Below are 20,774 nucleotides of genomic sequence, written 5' to 3'. Positions count from 1 at the left end.
TGGAGGGGGGATTACCATGGTTTATTGTCTATAATCATGGAAGTTGTCAATAAAAATTTTTTTTTAAATAATGAAAAACATAGCAAGAGTATAATTATGTTTAAGAAAAGATACTAGTCCTTTTCTCTCTCTCTCTTTTCTTTTTCAAGGTAGGGTCTTGCTCTATCCCAGACTGACCTGAAACTCTGTAGTTCCAGGCTGGCCTCAAACTCACAGTGACCCCTCTGCCTCCCAAGTGCTGGGATTAAAGGTGTGTACCACCATGCCTGGCCAAGATACTAGTCCTTTTCTAACAATAAGAGTTGGGAGTAAGAACTTAATATTCACACCACATGACTTCCTCTTTTGGAAGAATATAAACATGCATTAAATGTGAAGCAAAGAATCAATTATTAGAGCTTCAAAGAGCTGTAACCCTGAAGGGAATAAACCAAGAAAGTACTTACCTCTCCAAGGTAGCATATCTGTTTATGTGCAACTTCAACAAAAACTTCTATAATGAGGTTAACAGTCTCTGGGGTATTTTTGTAAACTTCCATCAACCCAATGCAATTGGTAAGGAAGTCCATTAAAAAATTGAAAAGAATGGCTACATTGTCAATCTGGGTAGCCTCAGCAATGCCACACAAGGCCTCCAATGTGGCAGTGATCTCTTGCTTGACCTCCTCTTGCTGACACATTTGCTGAAAATTCTCTTGATTTATCACTCTTAAGAATCGCTGCTGAAGTGGTTGAAGAACCTATGAAAGTACATCAGAACATGAAATTTCTGCCGAGCATGGTGGTACATGTCTTTAAATCCAACACTTGGGAGGCAGAGGTAGGAGGACAGAGGCCAACCTGGGATTACAGAGTGAATTCCAAGTCAGCCTGCACTACAGTAAGACCCTACCTAAAAAGAAAAAAACAAAAAAAAATCTCAATGAGCTGCATTTGTTTTCTAAACTTGGATATTTAATTCCAAAAATATTTCTAACTGCTAGAAACAAGATAAACACACAAAATGAGGGGTAACTACTAAATTCCTAATTTTTTTAAAACCTTCATTTATTTAAAATTTGTTGTTGTGTGTGTGTGTTGTGTACTATGTGGTGTGTGGACACATTTGTGTGCAGATGTGCATGCCCCAAGTGCATGCATGCATGGAGAATGTCTACTATCTGTGAATTTCTTTCCATGAGACAGGATCTCTCTTTCTGTCCACCAGTAGGCCCCAGAAATGCTCCATACTACTCCTAATCCCCAAAGATTGAGGTTACAGATATTCAAGGACATACCACCTTTTTACATGGGTTCTGGGGAGTTGAACTTGGAGGTCCCCAGCCTGAGAGGCCCTTATGCTTAAGTGGCAAGTGTTCTTAACTGCTGAGCCATCTCCCTAGTTTCATTTCCCATTTTTTTAAAAAGTGTTTTGATGTAGTTATGTTACATAACCTAGGTTGACCTAATTCTCAATCCCTCTGCCTCTATTTATTGAATGCTGGGATTAATGTCAGGAGCTATATTCTCCATTTTGAGGACATCATAACTTCTGGTACACAAAAAGAAATGACACCCAAATCACAGAAAATGATACAACTTTTGCAATCTAGGTCTCTGAAAGCTTTGAGTTTTTTTTGTTTGTTTGTTTGTTTGTTTTGTTTTTTTTTTGGAGGTAGGGTCTTAGGCTAGCTCAGGCTGACCTGGAATTCACTATGTAGTCTCAGGGTGGTGATCCTCCTACCTCTGCTTCCTGAGTGCTGGGATTAAAGGCATAGGCCACCACGGCCGGCTGAGTGTTTTTATTTTTGAGGTATGATGTTGCTATGAGAGTCCTGGCTGGACTTGATCTATGTCAATCCTACTACCTCTGGCCGCAAGTGTTGGGATTGCCAACACCACCCAGCCCATTCTCGGAATTGTGCCACCTCCCTCCATGTCTTTGAGTGATCAGCAAAAAAAAAAAAAAAAAAAAAGGTAAAGAAGGAAAGATCAAAACGGTGCAGTAAGTGTCAGCAAGCTTTTTATTTTTTTTCCCCTATAAAGGGTCAGAGAGTAAATATTTGAGAATCTGCACATTGGTATAGAGCTATAGAAAACCCTGAGCTCAGCTACATGTTAGTGAAGCTTGATTTACAAATGCAGCAGGCTACATTTGGCTTGTGAGCTTCAATTTGCCAACCTCTATTCTATAGGGTTAAACCTAATACAAAATTCTTGTTTCTTTAGTTTCTCCTTGACCCACAACTCATCACAGAACATAATTTCAGATAATCAGTCCTGCTATGAGTTCAAGGCTGAGTTGTTGTATTTATAAGGATATATCTTTTTTCAGAACTGTCAAAAGGTTTTTTAAAAAGATAACCAAAAGAACTAGAGTAAAAAAATACATGTAAAAGGATATATCTTAATTATATTTATAGTGGTCCATATAATTATGAAAACTATTAATACATTTAGGCTGAGTTTGTTTTGCTGTAAGTTACTGTTTGAAATACCCCTTACTTCACAGACAACAGCATGCTAGACTTGGTCTTGGATGTAAGTTTTATATAAGGTCACCATTTATGGCTTGAATTGTATCCTTCCAATTCTTATGTGGAAGCCAATAGCTTAGCACCTCAGCACGTGACTTCGTTTGAAGAGCTGTTGCAGCTGTCATCAGTTAGGATGAGGTCATAATGGAGGAGAATGGGCTCCTAATCTAATACAATATCATACAGAGAGGGCATAGTTTGAGTGCAAACATGCACACAGGGAGAACAGCCTATGAATAGATGGCTATAGATCAGGGTGATATGTACACAAATCAAGGTATGCCAAAAAATAATCAAAGCCATTAGTTCTTCCTTCCAGACTTCAGGAAGAAACAAACCTTACTTGGACTTCTAGCCTCCAAAAGTTCACCAGGAATTACAGTAGCTCAAGGATTCAAATACAGTGGCTAATTTCTACCTCCTTGTTCGAGACAAGGAATCCTTCACAACTTCTTTCCTGTTTGGGGAATAGGCTAAAGAAGGAATCTAGGGCCATGTGCATGCTAAGCAAATCCTTGACCCCTGAGATGTACTCGGTCTCTCAAGTTTTGTTAAAGATTTCATATACCAATTCAGATCCTTATCTGGATTGGGAAAATGTACTTGAAGTATAGAAGACTTAATAGCATTCATTCAGTGTTGCCAGTTGTCAGACAAGCAGGTATGGACAAACCATAATAAGGCTGAATTGATTCATTAGTAGGAAAAATATCAGAGAAGCTATGTATGAAATGTTTATATCCTCAAAGACTACTTCATGGCAACACTAAGATAAAATAACTGCAGGGTGTAATCAAAATGGAGGGATATGTTACCTCTGTCCAATATTGCTGCTTGGTTTCTGTGTCCATATGTGCAAAACCTCCCAAGACTAGAGCTTTCATCAGCGTCCTCTGCACTGGACTTGATAAGAAATTAAGGGGTGGGCTTCGGCTTGCAAATTGTTTAGCTAGATTCCACCAGTTCTCACACTGAATTACTAAATTTGCCCTAAAGATAGAAATTTTAAAAAACAAAGAAAAGATATTAGATTCATGTACACACACAGGTACTAAGAAAACAGAAACTGAAAGATACTGAATTTACAACTGGTCTAAGCTAGATGAACGGATTTAATTACAAGACATTTTTGAGGACATTTTTGAGGTGAGGTCTTTCTATGTTACTTAAGCTGTTCATAAACTCAGAATCTTTCTGCCTTAGACTTCTGAGAGCTAAGATTACAGGCATGGATGAATTTAATTAGTTTTAAAAGCAGCATCACAGAAGTTTATGTTCAAATCACACTAACAGTTCAAAAATGTAATTAAAAAATTTTTTTGTTGTTTATTTTTATTTATTTATTTGAGAGCGACAGAGAGAGAGAGAAAGAGGCAGAGAAAGAGAGAGAGGGAGAGGAGAGTGGGTGCGCCAGGGCTTCTAGCCATTGCAAACGAACTCCAGATGCATCCAGATGCGTGTGCCCCCTTGTGCATCTGGCTAACGTGGGTCCTGGGGAATAGAGCCTTGAACCAGGGTCTTTAGGCTTCACAGGCAAGTGCTTAACCGCTAAACCATCTCTCCAGCCCCCAAAATGTAAATTTTTATTGATTTTTGGGGAGGGGGGCTCTGGGTAGGGTTTCACTCTAGCCCAGGCTGACCTGGAATTCACTATGAAGTCTCAGGGTGGCCTTGAACTCATGGCGATCCTCCTATATCTGCCTCCTGAGTACTGGAATAAAAGGCATGTGCCACCATGCCTGGCTAATTCTTTTTTTGTTTGAATATTTTATTTTTATTTATGGTGCACCAGGGGCTCTAGCCATGCAAACAAACTACAGACACATGAACAACCATATATATCTGTTTTACGTGAGTACTGGGGAATCAAACCTGGTCTTAAGGCTTTGTAGGAAAGCACCTTAACAGCTAAGCCATCTCTCCAGCCCTACTGTTTCTTAATTAAAAGTTTTTGAATCTATAAAATATTTATGGTTGTGTAGGTATTTTGTTGGATGAAAACATTCCCTTGGGGAAGGTGGAAGAGGCTCATTAAACATAAAAACTCAGGTGGCCTCTTCTTGGGGTTCTATTAGCAATGGACAACTGCGGGGAGAGGGGAGACACTTCGGTACTCTGGTTACCTGCAAGCTGGGCAAGGGACTCCAGTGAGGCAGCTTTAATTAGTTGTCACCCATGCTGGGGTAGGCTTTTGGGTGATGTAGCTACCTGAGATACTCACATTCTTATAATTAACTCCTTACCCATATTAGACTTGAACAGAATTGGTTCTGTGGTCTGTTGCTGCCCTCTCTGAGGTAAATAAAAACAGATACCCCAGGGAAAGCAATGCAACAAGAATAATAAAGCAGAGGCCAGGCGTGGTGGGGCACGCCTTTAATCCCAGCACTCAGGAGGCAGAGGTATGTGGATTGCCGTTAGTTCAAGGCCACCCTGAGACTACATAATGAATTCCAGGTCAGCCTGGGCTAGAGTGAGACCCTACCTTGAAAAACCAAAAGCAATAATAAATTATAGCAAGCTTAAATATTATGCCTAAAACTAATATAATGATCAAATGAGATCTTTCATTTGAAGTACTCAGGCTACTAGGTTTGAAAATATAATCCAAAAATCTGGCCAATATCAACAGTAAAAATAATGATATTCCTATATAGTAAAAGAAGATATCCAGAACTTGCTATAAAATGCACTAAAAGCCACTCATGGTGGCTCATGCCTTTAATACCAGCACTCAGGAAGTTAAGGTAGAAGGATTGCCTTGAGTTCAAGGACAGCCTGGGCTATAAAGTATGCTCCAAGTCAGCCTTGGTTAGAGTGAGACCTTGCTTTAAAAAACAAGGTTTGGAGAGATTGCTTAGTGGTTAAAGCACTTGCCTGTGAAGCCTAAGGACCCAGGTTCAACTCCCCAGTAACCAAGTAAGCAGATGCAGAAGGTGGCACATGCGTCTGGAGTGTGCTTATAGCAGGTGAAGGCCCTGGTGTGCCCATTCTCTCTTTCTCTCTACCTGCTTCTTCCTCTGTCTCAAATAAAAAAATATAAAAAAAAAAAACCCAAAGTTTTATTTTGTAACATCAGAGTTTAACTATCAGTTGTTCTCATTTCTAAAATGGTGCTCACTGGAGAAAAAAAAAATTAAATGAAAATATTCTACAGGAGACTGTTTTTTTTTTTTTTCCCCTTTCTTTGGTGGTTGTTTTTTGAAGTAGGGTCTCACTTTAGCCCAGGCTGGAATTCACTATGTAGTCTCAATGTGGTCTCAAGCTCATGGTAATCCTCCTACCGTGGTCTGGTGCTGGGATTAAAGCCATGTGCTACCACACCTAGTTCAAGTGTTTTAAAAACTGTAACTTACAAGGCTGCAAACATGGCTCTGTGGGTAAGAGTTTGCTGTTCAACCATGACCTGAATTTAGATCCCCAGAACCTAGTAAAGTTAGACACAGTAGTGCATATCTATAATCTCAACAATCCTACAGCAAGACGGGAAGCAAAGACAAGAGAATCCTTGGAAGACTGTGGGCCAGCTAGCTTGGTTTATGCAGCAGCAAACAATAAGAGTCCTTGCCTCAAATAAGGTGGAAGGTGGAGACCAATACCAGAAGCTGTTCTCTGAGCTCTACATGCATGTAGGGGAACACATGCCCTCTATCCCCCACAGGCACACACATATACACATAAATATTTTTTAGCTGGGCGTGGTGGTGCACGCCCTTTAATCCCAGCACTAGGGAGGCAGGAGTAGGAGGATTGCTGTGAGTTCAAGGCCACCCTACCTTGAAAAACAAAAAAGTAAATAAATAAATTAATTAATTAAAATAAATAAATAAAGGGCTGGATAGATTGCTTAGCAGTTAAAGTGCTTGTCTGCAAAGCCAAAGGAACCAGGTTCAATGCCCCAGTACCCACATAAGCCAGATGCACAAGGTGGAACATGCATCTGGAGTTTGTTTGCAGTGGCTGAGAGGCCCAGGTGTACCCATTCTCTCTCTCTCTCTCTGCTGCCTCCTTTCTCCTTTCCCCTCTCTCAAATAAATAAATAAAATGTTTTTTTAAAATATTTTAAAAGAAACATCAAATTATAAAAGACTCATGTGATTCTCTGATACCAAATCCTTAAACCAAGGTAAACCTCCATCATAACATAGGAAACCTTCCATTTACATTTTAACAGTGTAATGCAATTTTAAAAATCACATTCTAAGAACAGGGGCTATATCTGGACTTAATATCACAATCATTTGTCACTTTAAAAGATGACACAAAAGGTTTATTTTTTTTTCCCCCTTCTTGGCAGCCCATTCACTTCTGGTGAGTTTCCCCTGCTTAGCCCAGCTAGAAAGGGACAAGGGGAGAGGCCCCTAACCCCTACTTCCCACATGGGCTCTTTACCCCCTCCAGCAACACATGGCAGGAGCTCTTTGAACTTTCTTTTCTATCCTTGCTACAGTTTTTCCAGGCGTACCACATGGGCTCTCAAGCCACAAGGCTGCATTTATTTTCCTTCCCTTGGTTCTGTACTTCCCTAATATAATAATTTAATAAATAAATAATAAGCTGACACTAATATGCCAACTGCAACCTTCGTCTGTCTTTGCTTACCTTTCTCTTCGTTCCACCAAAGTCACCAGGAGCTGCACAGTGTCGTTTGCAAGGTCTTGCTCACTGCTCCAGACCGAGAGGTTACTGATGACTTTTTGTAAGAGGTAGCCAATAATCCACTGGGAGCCTTCTGTATCTGACCCAAATGCTGTGCTGAATGGCAGACTTATCTTAAAGAGAAAAATTTTAAGGTCAGAAAGATTAACTTAATAATCCACAGAAAATCCACAATGAAATTAGTATCAAATTCTGAAGTAGCGTTTACTTATATGCTTATCAACCTTTATAATTTTTCAATTCTGTGAAGCAATAAGTACATCCTCAATGAAACCTAATTCTTTGTATGCTAATAAAAGATAATAATCCTTTATCCATCCATGTGTTCCACTGTGATTTTTCCTGTCAATTTTAATCTCAGTAATTATTAATATATTAACACATTTAGGACAAATAAAAATAACATATACAAATCTAAAATACATTTCCTTATGTGTATGATGGGTATATGCAAGCCACAGCACATGGAGAAGGTTGGTGGACAACTTTGGGTGTTGGTTCATGCTTTTTTCCACCTTGTTGTGAGGCAGGGTCTCTGCTGTTCACCGCTGCATTCACAAGACTAGCTTCCCCTGAGCTTCTGAATCTTCCTGTGTCCACATCTTGTCTCACCAAAGGCTCTTACACAGGGGCTAAGGACCCAAACTCAGTCCACATGCTTGTGTGGCATGTGCTTTCTCTATGGAGCCATCTCCCCAGTCCCTGAACATATATTAATCTACTGACAAATGCTACTGCAATGCTAGTGAAAATAAATGAAATCAATAAGAAGGGTTACACAGCAACATTCCAGTCCTAGTTCTTTTCCAGTTGCTAAACAGTTCCATTTTGATTAGAAAAACAAGAAAGATGTCCCCACCCTGTAACTGCTACTGTCCTAAGTCCAAAAGAATTTTAACAGTTTTATATTCTGACCTGATCATATAGTTTTTCATCCACCAGAAGATAGGTCTTGGCCCAGCGTTTTAGAAACCAAACAATATCTTTGCCCATTTGAGGGCTTAGTAGATGAGTGAGATCTGCTCTTATTGCTCGAGATTCAACTTCTGAAACTCTTAGAACAGCAGATAATAGCCTGCAGGTATAAAACAGAAGTTATTTACCCTTTTATTGACTTAGCATTATCTAACAATACTGTTTTCCATAAAAATCCTTCTGTTTCTCAACCTTCTGGATTAAGGCCAGCCTACATGTGAAAATTTCACCAGTTGGATTGTAGATAATGTCCCACATTATTTTGGATCTTCCATAATGTAAGAGACAAGACAAAGACAGGGAAGAGGAAAATCTCCAGTGAAGTTGTAACTGCACATGCAAATCTCAGCATCACTGTCTAAAGAAAGGTTCCAGATTAAAATTGTAGGAACACATAAAATGTTCAGAGTACACATAGAATTTTTTTTTTTGGCACTCCTTAAAATGCTTCTGGTAAACACAGTATGTGATACTGTGTCACAAATCTGTTATGGTTTAAGATACTTGGAGTACCAAGACTTGTCTCTACCATCTGATGGCCCTGCTTACTTCATAATAAACCTAATTCCTAAAGGCACTTCAACAATAAGAATCTTGCTAGAAAGATTCCTACCACATAATCTACATGGCCATGTGGTATCAGTGAGAGAGCATGGCGCGCAGACAAGAAAACCATGTCTTTGCTGTAGGAGCAGGGGAGTAGCATAACCACAAGTAACACATACACAACTAGATTTTAGCAAAAGGGAGGAGAGAATGTAATGGAAACCAATTGTAACACATTTAGCAGCTGCCAGTGCCAAGAACAGGATTCTAAGTCACTAAGCTTGGGCTCTGGCCCATGTCTCACCTCTCTCAAGACTGAAATCTCCATGTGATGGAATTGGACAAACATGTACATTCTTTGTCTGTGGCCTGTTGTCTCAGAAGTATATGGTGCTGTCGACCACTCTGTCCTTTCAAAGAGCTCCTTCCTTTGGCTGCCCTGGTCCCCTTGTCTATTTGCTTATTCTCTCAATCTTTAGTGCAGCTCCTCTTCTGACCTCCTTATAACTCAGGAGGTTCTTAAGTGTCCATCACACTCTTTTTTTTAATTACTATCATATACTCTTCATACACCAGTGTTCAAACTTACAAATGTTATTTTAGGACATATGTATCTACATACTGAAATTTTTAAGAACTCCCAATGATCATAAGACTGTATGTATCTAAAAATGTCCTCTGGATTGGGTCATCATTGTTATGCTTAGCAGTACACAGTGAACAAAACAATGCTAATTTAAATTACAAAACAAATTTCCTTCCTCCTTCCTATACTTATTGGTACTGAGGGTCAAACTTGGGGCCTTGCTCATGCTAGACAAGCACTCTAAGCCACTAAACTGCATGCTGTTATGCCTAGATCTCGGCACCCCCAGTGACCACCAAGGAGAACCACACACATATGCAAGGACAAGGAGCTTTATTTGGGGCTTAAGCTGGGTCTCTTGACTTCACCAATGCAGTGGATCCATACAAGAGCCCCGAGTAGGGGAGGGTAGGGTTTTTATAGGGATTTGAACATAGAAGAAGGGGACAGGTACATGATTGGTTGATTTAAACAGTGTACTCTTCTGGTTGGCTTAGGATTTTGGCAGGCAAAGCTGGTGGGCTGGAGCTAGGGGAAGTGAACTTTAGGACTTCAGGAATGTATGGCATAATCAGTTTCCAGTAGCTGTTAAGCCCATCCTTACTGGAAAATAAAAACTTGGACCTTGCCGGGAAACAGAAACTTAGGCCTACTGAAGACTCTGAAGCCTGTCATGGCGTCCATCTGGTTCCCGAGTCCTTCACATGCCATGTACAATTTTGTGTATTTCTTGGAATTAACCATAGTAAGTTTTTATTTTTCCTACTTAGTTTGAGCAACAGTTAAGTAAAAATCACTTATTGCCAGAACAAGTCAAACTTGAGCAAAATTTGATTATTTTTTATTTTAATAGATATAAACACTGAAAAAACTTGTTCATATAACAAAATTAGACAGCATTTTTAAAACAGCACAGCCAGGCTGAAGGGATGGCTTAGTGGTTAAGGCATTTGCCTGTAAAGCCAAAGGACCCAGGTTCGATTCCCCAGGACTCACATTAGACAGATGCACTAGGGGGTGTGTGTCTGGAGTTCGTTTGCAGGGGCTGGAGGCCCTGGCACATCCATTTTCTCTCTCTCTCTCCCTCCCTCCTTCCCTCTTTCTGTCAAATAAGTAAACAAATAATATTTGAAACAGCACAGCCACCTACATATTCGAATTTCTTCCAACTTACATGACAAAAATAAAAAATCATTTCTAACATTCTTGTAGTTCGTGATTCTGGATCTGCTCAGTGTTATGTGATGAGTGGACGGTGTTCCCCAGCTACACAGCTGACAACAGCAGGCTTATTTGAAACTCCTCCGTTCTCTAGCACTCGGTGGGCTTTCAAACACCCATATAGCATCCATACAAAAGTGAGAGCTCAGACCTTTCTTCCATCAAGCGGAAGACAGGTGAATGAACAGCCGTCAGACAGACCCAAGAAACCTTTTTTTTTTTTTTTTTTTGAGGTAGGTTCTCACTCAAGGCCAAGCTGACGTGGAAGTCATTCTATAGCTCAGGCTGGCCTCAAACTCACATTGATCCTCCTGCTTCTGCTTCCAAGTGCTGGGATTAAAGGCATGCATACACTGCCATCCCTGGCTTTTTTTGAGATTTATTTTTATTTATTTATGAGACACAGAAAGAGAGAATGGGCGTAATAGAGCCTCTAGCCACTGCAAATGAACTCCAGATGCATGCTCCATCATGTACATCTGGCTTACATGGGAAATGGAGAATAGAACCTGAGTCCTTAGGCTTCACAGGCATGTGCTTTAACCAGCTAAGCAATCTCTCCAGCCCTGACTGTTTTGTTTTTTTTTTAATTTGCAAGAAGGGAAGGAGGAAGGAAGGGGGAGGAAGAGAGAGGGAGTGTGTGTGCGTGTGTTTATGGGCATACCAGGGTTTCCTGCCACAGCATATGAACTCCAGATGCATGTGCCACTTTGTGCATTTGGCTTTATGTGGATAATGGGGACTTGAACCCTGGTCATCTGGCTTTGCAAGTAAGCACTTTAACTTCTCGCTGAGCCATCTCTCCAGCCCCAAGAGGCCTTTCTTTATCCTCCTTCTTTCCTATTCATGTCTAGAAATCAACAATAACCAGGAAGAGCTCTCCTAGAAACACCTCATAAACCCAATGGCCACTTCCCATTTTCTCCTCAAGACTGTTAGCTAAGTGCTTTCCACCTACCCTGTCGCCTTTAACTGCACTATCCACAGAGAAATACCTCTAAAAGCCACAGGATTAGTTCACTGTTCCTACAAATTCTTTCCTTATGTCTCTGCTACTTCATGACACCCCTTTGCTCTTCTCTTCACTCCCACCCACAGCAATGAGTGCCCCTGTGCCCCACAATCACAGTCACACTATAGACTTTCTCTAACCCTGCCTCTGCTACCATTACTGCTTGATGTTTTGCCTTCTCCTCCATCAAGTATCAGTCTAAATTCCAGCTCTCCTAAGAAACTGCCCTTACTCCCTCTGCCAGCAGGTCAAGTGAGCCAGGGGCTCCTGAGCCACTCTGCTGCATCTCTGCATGCCAGCACACAGGGAAGCGGATGAACAACTGATGTCAATGCCTTCTAGCTATTAATACTCCTTGGTTAATACCCTGATCAAGGACACTGCTAAGAATACTTTAAATTCCACACAGGACTCAATTTCCCAAGTCAGTTCTATGTGACATTCGTATTTCATAAAACAAAGGACAGCACAGCGAGAGAGCCCTTTCTTTAACTTCTCACAGCCTCCACTGCTGTCACTCTGGTCTGGGGCACCATCTTTCTCTGGGATTGCTGGAACTGGAGACTCTCCATTTCCATCACTCAGTACAAACAGTCAGAGGAACCACTCTAACATGCAAGTTACTCTCCACAACACCTACAATACCATACCACCTACCTAGGAGAAAAGATGCTACAAAGGTTTCCTCCTGTTTCACAACGTCCTCTCTTATAAATCCCACCTTATACTGATTGGCCTGCCATGGCATTTTTGCCATTGTTTCAGTATGCCAAACATAGCCAGGACCTTTGTATTAGCTCTGTTTGGAATGATTTTCCAGGCAATCTCATGCCCTTGCTCACAGGTCACTTCTAAACAAAGCCTATGTGGACTCTACTGTTTAAAACTGAAACAATCCCTATAATCTGGGTCCCTAGTCCTCTGCCCGACTGGGCTCCTCGCCCATAGCACTTACTGTCTTCTAACACACCCATTACTTGTTGGTCAGCTCTCCTTTACAAGGAGCTCTCAAGGAGTGGACCGTGCTTCTTTTCTTTACCAGTGTAGCCAACATCAGTGCTCATTGAGGTGTCCAATACATAGTAAGTACTCAGTAATTCTTTGTTAAGTGACAGTTTCTATAAGAACTTTCATATATATGCCAAACACTTTAACCTTAAGATTAAAAAAAACTAGATATTACTATTAGGTTTGTTGTCCCAACCCTCAATAGTTTCCTTTTATAAAATTTAAATTTTTTAAAATTTATTTTGTTTGAGAGAGAGTGAGATATATAGAGAGAATAGGTGCACCAGGGTTTCAGCTGCTGCAATTGAATTCCAGATGCATGTACTACCTTCTGCATCTGGCCTACGTGGGTCCCAGGGAATCAAACCTCAGTCCTTGGCTTTGCAGGCAAATGCCTTAACCACTAAGCCATCCCTCCAGCCCCCCTCAGTATTTTCTACTCTCAAAAATGAAAAGGTTGGGCTGGAGAGATGGCATAATGGTTAAGGCACTTGCCTGTGAAGCCTGAGGACCCATGTTTGACTCTCCAGATCCCACTTAAAGCCAGATGCACAAAGGTGAGGCAAGATCAAGGTAGTAAATGCCCATTCGGTGGTACAAGCACCTGGAGGTTAGATTGCAGTGACTGAGGCCCTGGCACACCAATCCTCTCTCTTTCTCTAAAAGGAAAATGAAAAGGTTTTGCTCTTGCACTGTTATCTAGGACTGGAAAAACTGAAGAAAAACATTTAAAATAACAGGGAAAAAATAAAATAAAATACAAGGAAAACATTCCTAATGGTAAGTACTACCCAGGCAAAATCTATGACAAAGATATAGATAGCACTCTGGAATGAAATGGATGATGTTTGAAATTACCATTTACTAACAGAAATAACCAAAGTAAAAGGTATCTAATGACTACAGTAATCCCAAAAGATATAAAATTTTTTCAATATAGTCTGATATTTTACTGCAAACAAGAGAAAGTGTCAAGAAAGGAAATAAAGTGCCAAACATATCCTTTGCATTATCTTAATAGCTCAACTCTTTTTTTTGGGGGGGGGTGGTTCGAGGTAGGGTCTCAATCCAGTCCAGGCTGACCTGGCACTCACTATGTAGTCTCAGGGTGGCCTCAAACTCACGGCAATCCACCTACCTCTGCCTCCCAAGTGGATAGCTCAACTTTAAAAAAAATATACTTTAAGATTTATTTTTATTTATTTATTTATTAGAGACAGAGAGAGGGGAGAGAGGGAGAAGAGAGTGTGAGTAACTGAGAACGGGCATACCAGCGCCACTGCAAACAAACTCTAGACACATGTGCCACCATGTGCATCTGGTTTATGTGGGACCTGGAGAATCAAACCTGGGACCTTAGGCTTCACAGGTATGTGCCTTAACCGCTAAGCCATCTCTCCAGCCTAAAAAATATTTCTATTGCACAGGTGTAAATGCTCAACATATAAAGTTTAAAAAAAAAAAAGAACAAATGGGATGGCACTTTGTTTCAGCTACTGATTTTGCAACTGACACAATCAATATTATTATCGTTACTGACATCTCCACTGGCATCAGAGATTTCCAAGTTACTGAAATTTAAAATGATTAATGTTGCTTTCAAATTCACTTTTAGGAGTATATTTAGTCAAATTTATCATGCTCAATTTTAGTAAGAAGTTTATCATTGCTATTAGAGTAGCGTGAATCCTCCCATCTGAGGCACTCTTGCTGTCTTGGATGTCTGTGACAGGACTCTTAAGTTTCACACATTAGGATAAACATTTCCATCTTATAAGAATGACAGTTTTCTTTAAGAAAGCCACTGACGCACACTATCAGCTTTCCTAAGCTCTGTTCTTATTAAGATTCACCTGACTTCTAAGAGCCTCAAATCTTTTTCCCTTGTTCAGGGTACTTGTACACTCACTGCTGTTTTCTGATGAGCAAACACTGTGTTCTTAGTGCATTAGCTTGACTGTCCCTTCCCAAGTTCCATATTCAGAATAACTTTACATTTGTTCTTTTCAGTACTGGGTATTGCTGCCAACTCCCACTATAGTGGCCTTGCCTTTAAAAAACAAAATTAACTAAACTAAGTACTTGCCATCCTTACATATTTCTAGGCTTCTCCAAGTTCTCATTTCTTTAATATATCCAATTTACAGCATGCCTACCCCTCTCCAGTCATCTACCCATCAACTCAGAATTTATGAGATAGCATAAATTACAAGAGCGCAGCTATAGAGTTCATATTACCTAATCACAGAATCTGTTCTGCTGTACCCTGGGATGGAAGAAGCCTTTTCTCCTGGAGATCCCAAAATTTGAAGTGTTGTATTAATGTCAACTTCAGATGAATGCTTAATGGAATATTCCATTATTTCTGGAGGTATTAGCGGAGTCTCTCCCTGAGTATCATCAGCTAAGAGGTAGCCTTCAGTTTAAAAAAAATTAAAAATGAACACTTAACAAATCTATATTTATCAAATTGTACTATAAATGTTTTCAGTTTTGAATTATATACATCACATAAATTGATGTAAATTATGTTAACCTGTTAATTTCAAGTTGATGAGAAGAAAGTTTCAACTTCTAAAATAATTAACCTTCACATATATGGCAAAGAAAAAGGACAAATGTTTTATTCATCAATTTTATAATGAATAGTGACAGGTAGGCTTTTATACTTTAGTCACTTATTCTGTCAAATCAATAGGAATTCTCCTATTACCAAAAGTCAGTATTGAAGAAGGCCTTTCCAAAAGTTAAGTTTTTTTTTTTTTCCTTGATTACAATATAGAACACTAATAGTATGGGAGTTAATAAAGAAGACTCTGAACATCAGACTGTCTAGATTTGCATTTGGCTCCAAAATTTATGTAAGTATGGACTACTTTCTTATACTTTCAGCTTCTTCATCTGTTAGATGAGGATAGTGACATGATGACTAACAATAACAAGACCAGAATTAGTATTAGAGGCTGTAATGACATTCAAAGGAAACTGTGATGGGCAATGGACACTGAATACATGTTAGCCAATATTTGAAAAAAGTCCATCTGTAGCTCTATGTCAGATAACACCTGTATCCAATTTTCATTCAATACAATCTATAGGAACTAGTTATTGTTTTGTGTTGTCTGTTTGATCTAGGGTCTTGCCATGTAGCCCAGATGGCCTCAAATTTGCAAATTTCTTTCTGCCTCTGCCTCCCAATGTTAGGATGACAGGTATGAGCCACCACACCTTGCTCTGTAGTATCTTTTAATATATGAAGCTTCTTTTAGAGCTTGAACTATTTAATTGCAAACTACCTTTTAAAAAGAAGCAGCCAACCAACCTGTAACTAAAATAAGCCAGTGAATATCTTCATAGAGGTCATCAAGCATTTTGTTGTCAATCGTGCTCGCACCAGGCGAAGCAAGGAGCTGTTGCTGATGTCGTTGTAACTGACCATGGAGTCTTGTTACTCTTTCTTCTAATAAACTAAGAGAAAAGAAACAGTAGCTGTATCAAAGTTTATTATGTGACCTAGAATACTTATTAACTTCATATAGATAAACATAACATAAAGACGTTAGTATAAAAATAAATACATAACTGTTCTCATAACACTATAAGAATTGTGATTTATTTATTTTTATAATTATTTATGTGCATGTGTGTTTGTATGGACACACCAGGGTCTCTTGCTGCTGTAAATGAACACTAGACACTTTGCACCACCTTTTACGGCCAGCATTATGTGGGTGGATGGGCAATCAGGCTTTGTAAGAAAGCACCTTTAACCACTGAGCCATCTCCCCAGCCCTCTGATTTTTTTTTTAATATTTTTGTTTATTATTTATTTATTGATTTGAGAGTGACAGACACAGAGAGAAAGACAGATAGAGGGAGAGAGAGAGAATGGGTGCGCCAGGGCTTCCAGCCATTGCAAATGAACTCCAGATGCGTGCACCCCCTTGTGCATCTGGCTAACATGGGACCTGGGGAACCGAGCCTCGAATCAGGGCCCTTAGGCTTCACAGGCAAGCGCTTAACCGCTAAGCCATCACTCCAGCCCTGATTTTTTTCTTTTTGAGGTGGGGTCTCACTCTAGTCTGGGCCGACATGGAATTCACTATGTAATTTCAGCCTGGCCTCAAACTCATAGCGAACCTCCTGCCTCTGCCTCTCAAGTGCTGGGATTCAAGGCATACGCCACCATACTCAGCCTGTGATATATATTTTTTATAACACAGAATTAAAATGCTTTACAAACAAGGTTTACAACAGGCATTTGAAACTGGTTGTTCTATTAATATGGGTCAAGTCCAATGTGTGGGAATGTTTAAAGTGTTTACTTATGAATACATAACATTTGCTCATGTAGTTTCTTTGGCTGTACCTTGTCAGAAGAGGTATACAGTGCTCTGCAGAGATCCTTCCTAGCATTCCTACACTGGCTAATTGATCAGAAAACTGGTCTCGATCATCTTCTTGAAGTTCACTTATTTCTTCTTCCTCCCGAGAGGCCACACCATTGGCAGTCTATTGTGAAAGAAAAAAAAAAAAAAAAAACGGATGAGAGGCGACACTACGTTCTTCCAAATAGCATCTCCGTGACCCTGTAAAATAGCCTCAGCACTGCATATGGAAAGGGAAGGCGGACGAAGCCAAGTTACAAGAGCAGTGCTCTAGAACTTTTCAATCACGCCAGCAGTCCTAGTCACTATCAAAAGGTAGAGGAAACCCCAAAAGAGAAGGAAGGGGAGGACTGCTCCCCTGTGTACACAATGACCTCAGCTAGCTGTGCACACCTACAGACTACTGCCTACAACTGGGAATGTCACTTATCACTCAACAACCTGGCATCTGGATGTAAGTCAATCATATACCAGACAACTGGCAAGACAGAAGTAGCTCACTAAAAACTTGAAGACTGCAACATCTGCCGGGCGTGGTGGCGCACACCTTTAATCCCAGCACTCGGGAGGCAGAGGTAGGAGGATCTCCATGAGTTCAAGGCCACCCTGAGACTACATAGTGAATTCCAGGTGAGTCTGGACCACAGAGAGACCCTACCTCAAAAAAAACAAACAAAAAAAAGCAACATCCTACATATGAAGAACTCATTTAGGTAACAAGGGCCACTTCTTCCCTCAGCTTTTCTTCTGAGGAAACATATCCTACATTTCTCATATTACACAGTGTGTCTAATAGGATGAAATAAGGCCTGTGATGACTTTCAGCTCCACCTGGCTTAAAACTTACCAAGTTCCGTGTGCCATCTGGAGCAGCAAGGTGACACTGGATGTAGGAATTGAAAACTTGAACTGCATGTTGAGTAAAAAAGCCTTTATGGAAATGTTTGTCATCCTGGACCAAAGTTAGCCAGGACTCCAGTAATTTATCATATGCTTCCATGTATACCATGTCATCCTTATCAAGCTAAAACAAAAAATAAATATAAGTCTCCAAGGAAATAAAATGATATTACAAGTTATATAGCTATATATAGAAGTTTTATATTTTATACTTGCTTAAAGCAGTATTTCTAATTACTATAAGTTCTAATTAAACTTTGTATCTATCTATCTATCTTTCTTTCTTTCTTTCTTTCTTTCTTTCTTTCTTTTTTTGTTTTTTTTGAGGTAGGGTCTCACTCAAGCCCAGGCTGACTTGGAATTCACTATGTAGTCTTAGGCTGTCCTTGAACTTGTGGCAATCCTCCTACCTCTGTCTCCCAAGTGCTGGGACCAAAGGCATGTGGCACCATGTCTGGCTAAACTTTGTATCTTTCTAACTAACCTAAATAATTCCAAGGCATGGGCTGGAGAGATGGCTTAGCGGTTAAGCGCTTGACCCACGTTAGCCAGATGCACAAGGGGGCGCACGCATCTGGAGTTCGTTTGCAGTGGCTGGAAGCCCTGGCGCACCCGTTTTCTCTCTCTCTCTCTCTCTCTTTCTCTCTCTGTCACTCTCAAATAAATAAAGAACAAGAAAAAAATTAAAAATAATAATAATAATTCCAAGGCAATCTAGAATTAATGATTACTTCAGAAGATTTTAGCTGTTCATGATTTCTGGAAGACATTGTTTTCAATTAAAAACGGTATTAATATTTTTTTTATGCAAGCCCAACAGACTACACCATTTTTTCAATGAGAGGAAGCGAAAGTGAGCAAGTGAGAGATAGAGAATTGGTGCACCAGGGCCCCCAGCCACTGTCATCGAACTCCCAACCCATATGCCACCTGTGTGCTTGCAGCGCCATGTGCATCTGGCTATATGGGACCTGCAGAGTCAAACATAAGTCCTTAGGCTTCGCAAGCAAGCACCTTAACTGCTAAGACATCTCCCCAGCCCAGTATTAACATTTTTTTTTAAAAACAGATAAGAACGTTGTTAGAATAAGAGCCAGGCGTGGTGGCACATGCCTTTGACCCCAGCACTTGGCAGAGGTAGGAGTAGAACTGAGAGTTTGAGGCCACTCTCAGAGTACATGGTGAATTCCAGGTCAGCCTGGGCTGGAGTGAGACCCTACCTCAGGGGAAAAACAAAAAGAGTGTTGTTAGAATAAAGGGATGAAACGTGAACTGCTTATATATTTGTTTCTCCAGAGCTGGGACAGAACTCATGCATGCTACAGAAGCATCAAACTCCAAGGCCAACATTTAAGTGATTTGAAGAATGATAGAAACAGACTAATGTAATCAACATACTAAAAATATGTGAGGTTACCTGAACAGAAGTTCCCTAGCAGAGCTGGGTGTGGTGGCACATGCCTTTAATCTCAGCACTTGGGAGGCTTAGGTAGGAGGATCACTGTGAGTTTGAGGCTACCCTGGGGTTACATACTGACAAGTGAGCCTAGACTTGAGTGAGATCCTACCTCAAACAACAACAACAAAGTTGCAAAATGCTGCTTTTATGAATATTATAAGCAGTTCTTATTTCCTTAATCAGGGTTAGAAATTACAGCTTTTAAGTGTAAAATATTAAAAGAAATGACTCCACACATTTTTTTAAAAATATTTTTGTTCATTTTTTATTTATTTGAGAGCGACAGACACAGAAGAAAGACAGATAGAGGGAGAGGGAGAGAATGGGTGCGCCAGGGCTTCCAGCCTCTGCAAACGAACTCCAGACGCGTGTGCCCCTTGTGCATCTGGCTAACGTGGGACCTGGGGAACCGAGCCTCGAACCGGGGTCCTTAGGCTTCACAGGCAAGGGCTTAACCACTAAGCCATCTCTCCAGCCCCATTTTTTTTTTAAATGACAGGGTCTTCCTATTGCAAACCAAGCTGGCCTCAAACCTACAGTCTTCCTGTCTCAGCCTCCAAGTGCTGGGATTAAAGGCGTGAGCCACCATATCCAGGTACCTTTGCAACTTCAAATGGATGAAAGACTTCAATATAAGACCTGAAACTATGAAATGGGAAGATAAAATAGGGAGAGCACTCCATGATATAAGCACAGGGAAGGAGTTTCCAAGTAGTACTCTAGCTGGGCATGGTGGCATACATCTTTAATCCCAGCACTCAGGAGGCAGAGGTAGGAGGATTGCCATGAGATCGAGGCCACCCTAAGACTACAGAGTAAATTCCAGATCAGTCTGGGCTAGAGTGAGACCTTACCTCGAAACACCAAAAAAAAAAAAAAAAAGTACTCTAATAGTCTAGGAAATAAGACAAACATTCAACCAATGGAATCTCAAGAAATTAAAAAGTTATTATGCAAAGAAGCAAACCATCAACAGTGAGTCAATAGACCACCTACAGAATGGAGATAATCTTTAACAGCTATCCATCTGACATAAGTTTGATGTCTAGAAATATATGATGAACTTGAAAAACTAAGCAACAACAATAAAAAGCATCAACCCAGTCCAAAAAAAAAAAAAAAAGAGACAGACAACTAAACAGAGTTCTCAAAGAAAGAAATTCAAATGGCCAATTAAAAAAGTTCAACATCTTAAGCCATCAGGGAAACAGAAATTAAAACCACCTTCAGGGGCTGGAGAGATGGCTTAGCAGTTGAGGCATTTGCCTGCAAAGTCAAAGGACTTTGGTTTGATTCCCCAGGACCCACGTAAGCCAGATGAACAGGTGGTGCATGCATCTGGAATATGTTTGCAGTGGCTAGAGGCCCTGGCATGCCCATTCTCTCCCTCTCTCTCTCTCAAATAAATAAATAATTTTTTAAAAACTACTTTGAGATTCCATACCATCTACAGCCATACCACCCTGAACATACCCAGTCTCGTCTGATCTCAGAAGCTAAGCAG

The 20,774-nt window shown here is 40.3% G+C and overlaps 1 protein-coding gene across 4 annotated transcripts in view; it reads right to left on the bottom strand.

Annotated features, from left to right (window-relative positions):
• The window catches only part of Xpo4 (exportin 4), a 126,467-nt gene that overhangs the window by 14,222 nt on the left and 91,471 nt on the right, over positions 1-20,774 (bottom strand). For all 4 annotated transcript variants that reach the window (XM_045154135.1, XM_045154136.1, XM_045154137.1 and 1 more), the window contains 8 exons: positions 17,759-17,935; positions 16,893-17,035; positions 15,846-15,991; positions 14,762-14,939; positions 8,091-8,250; positions 7,119-7,288; positions 3,332-3,506; positions 447-740 (listed from right to left, as the gene is read on the bottom strand). In XM_045154135.1, coding sequence (XP_045010070.1) covers positions 447-740; positions 3,332-3,506; positions 7,119-7,288; positions 8,091-8,250; positions 14,762-14,939; positions 15,846-15,991; positions 16,893-17,035; positions 17,759-17,935 — 1,443 coding nt within the window. The remainder of the gene's footprint in view (positions 1-446; positions 741-3,331; positions 3,507-7,118; positions 7,289-8,090; positions 8,251-14,761; positions 14,940-15,845; positions 15,992-16,892; positions 17,036-17,758; positions 17,936-20,774) is intronic.

Source organism: Jaculus jaculus, chromosome 7, assembly GCF_020740685.1.
Source record: "Jaculus jaculus isolate mJacJac1 chromosome 7, mJacJac1.mat.Y.cur, whole genome shotgun sequence".
Classification (NCBI taxonomy): domain Eukaryota; kingdom Metazoa; phylum Chordata; class Mammalia; order Rodentia; family Dipodidae; genus Jaculus; species Jaculus jaculus.
This window is presented reverse-complemented; position numbering and strand designations above follow the sequence as displayed.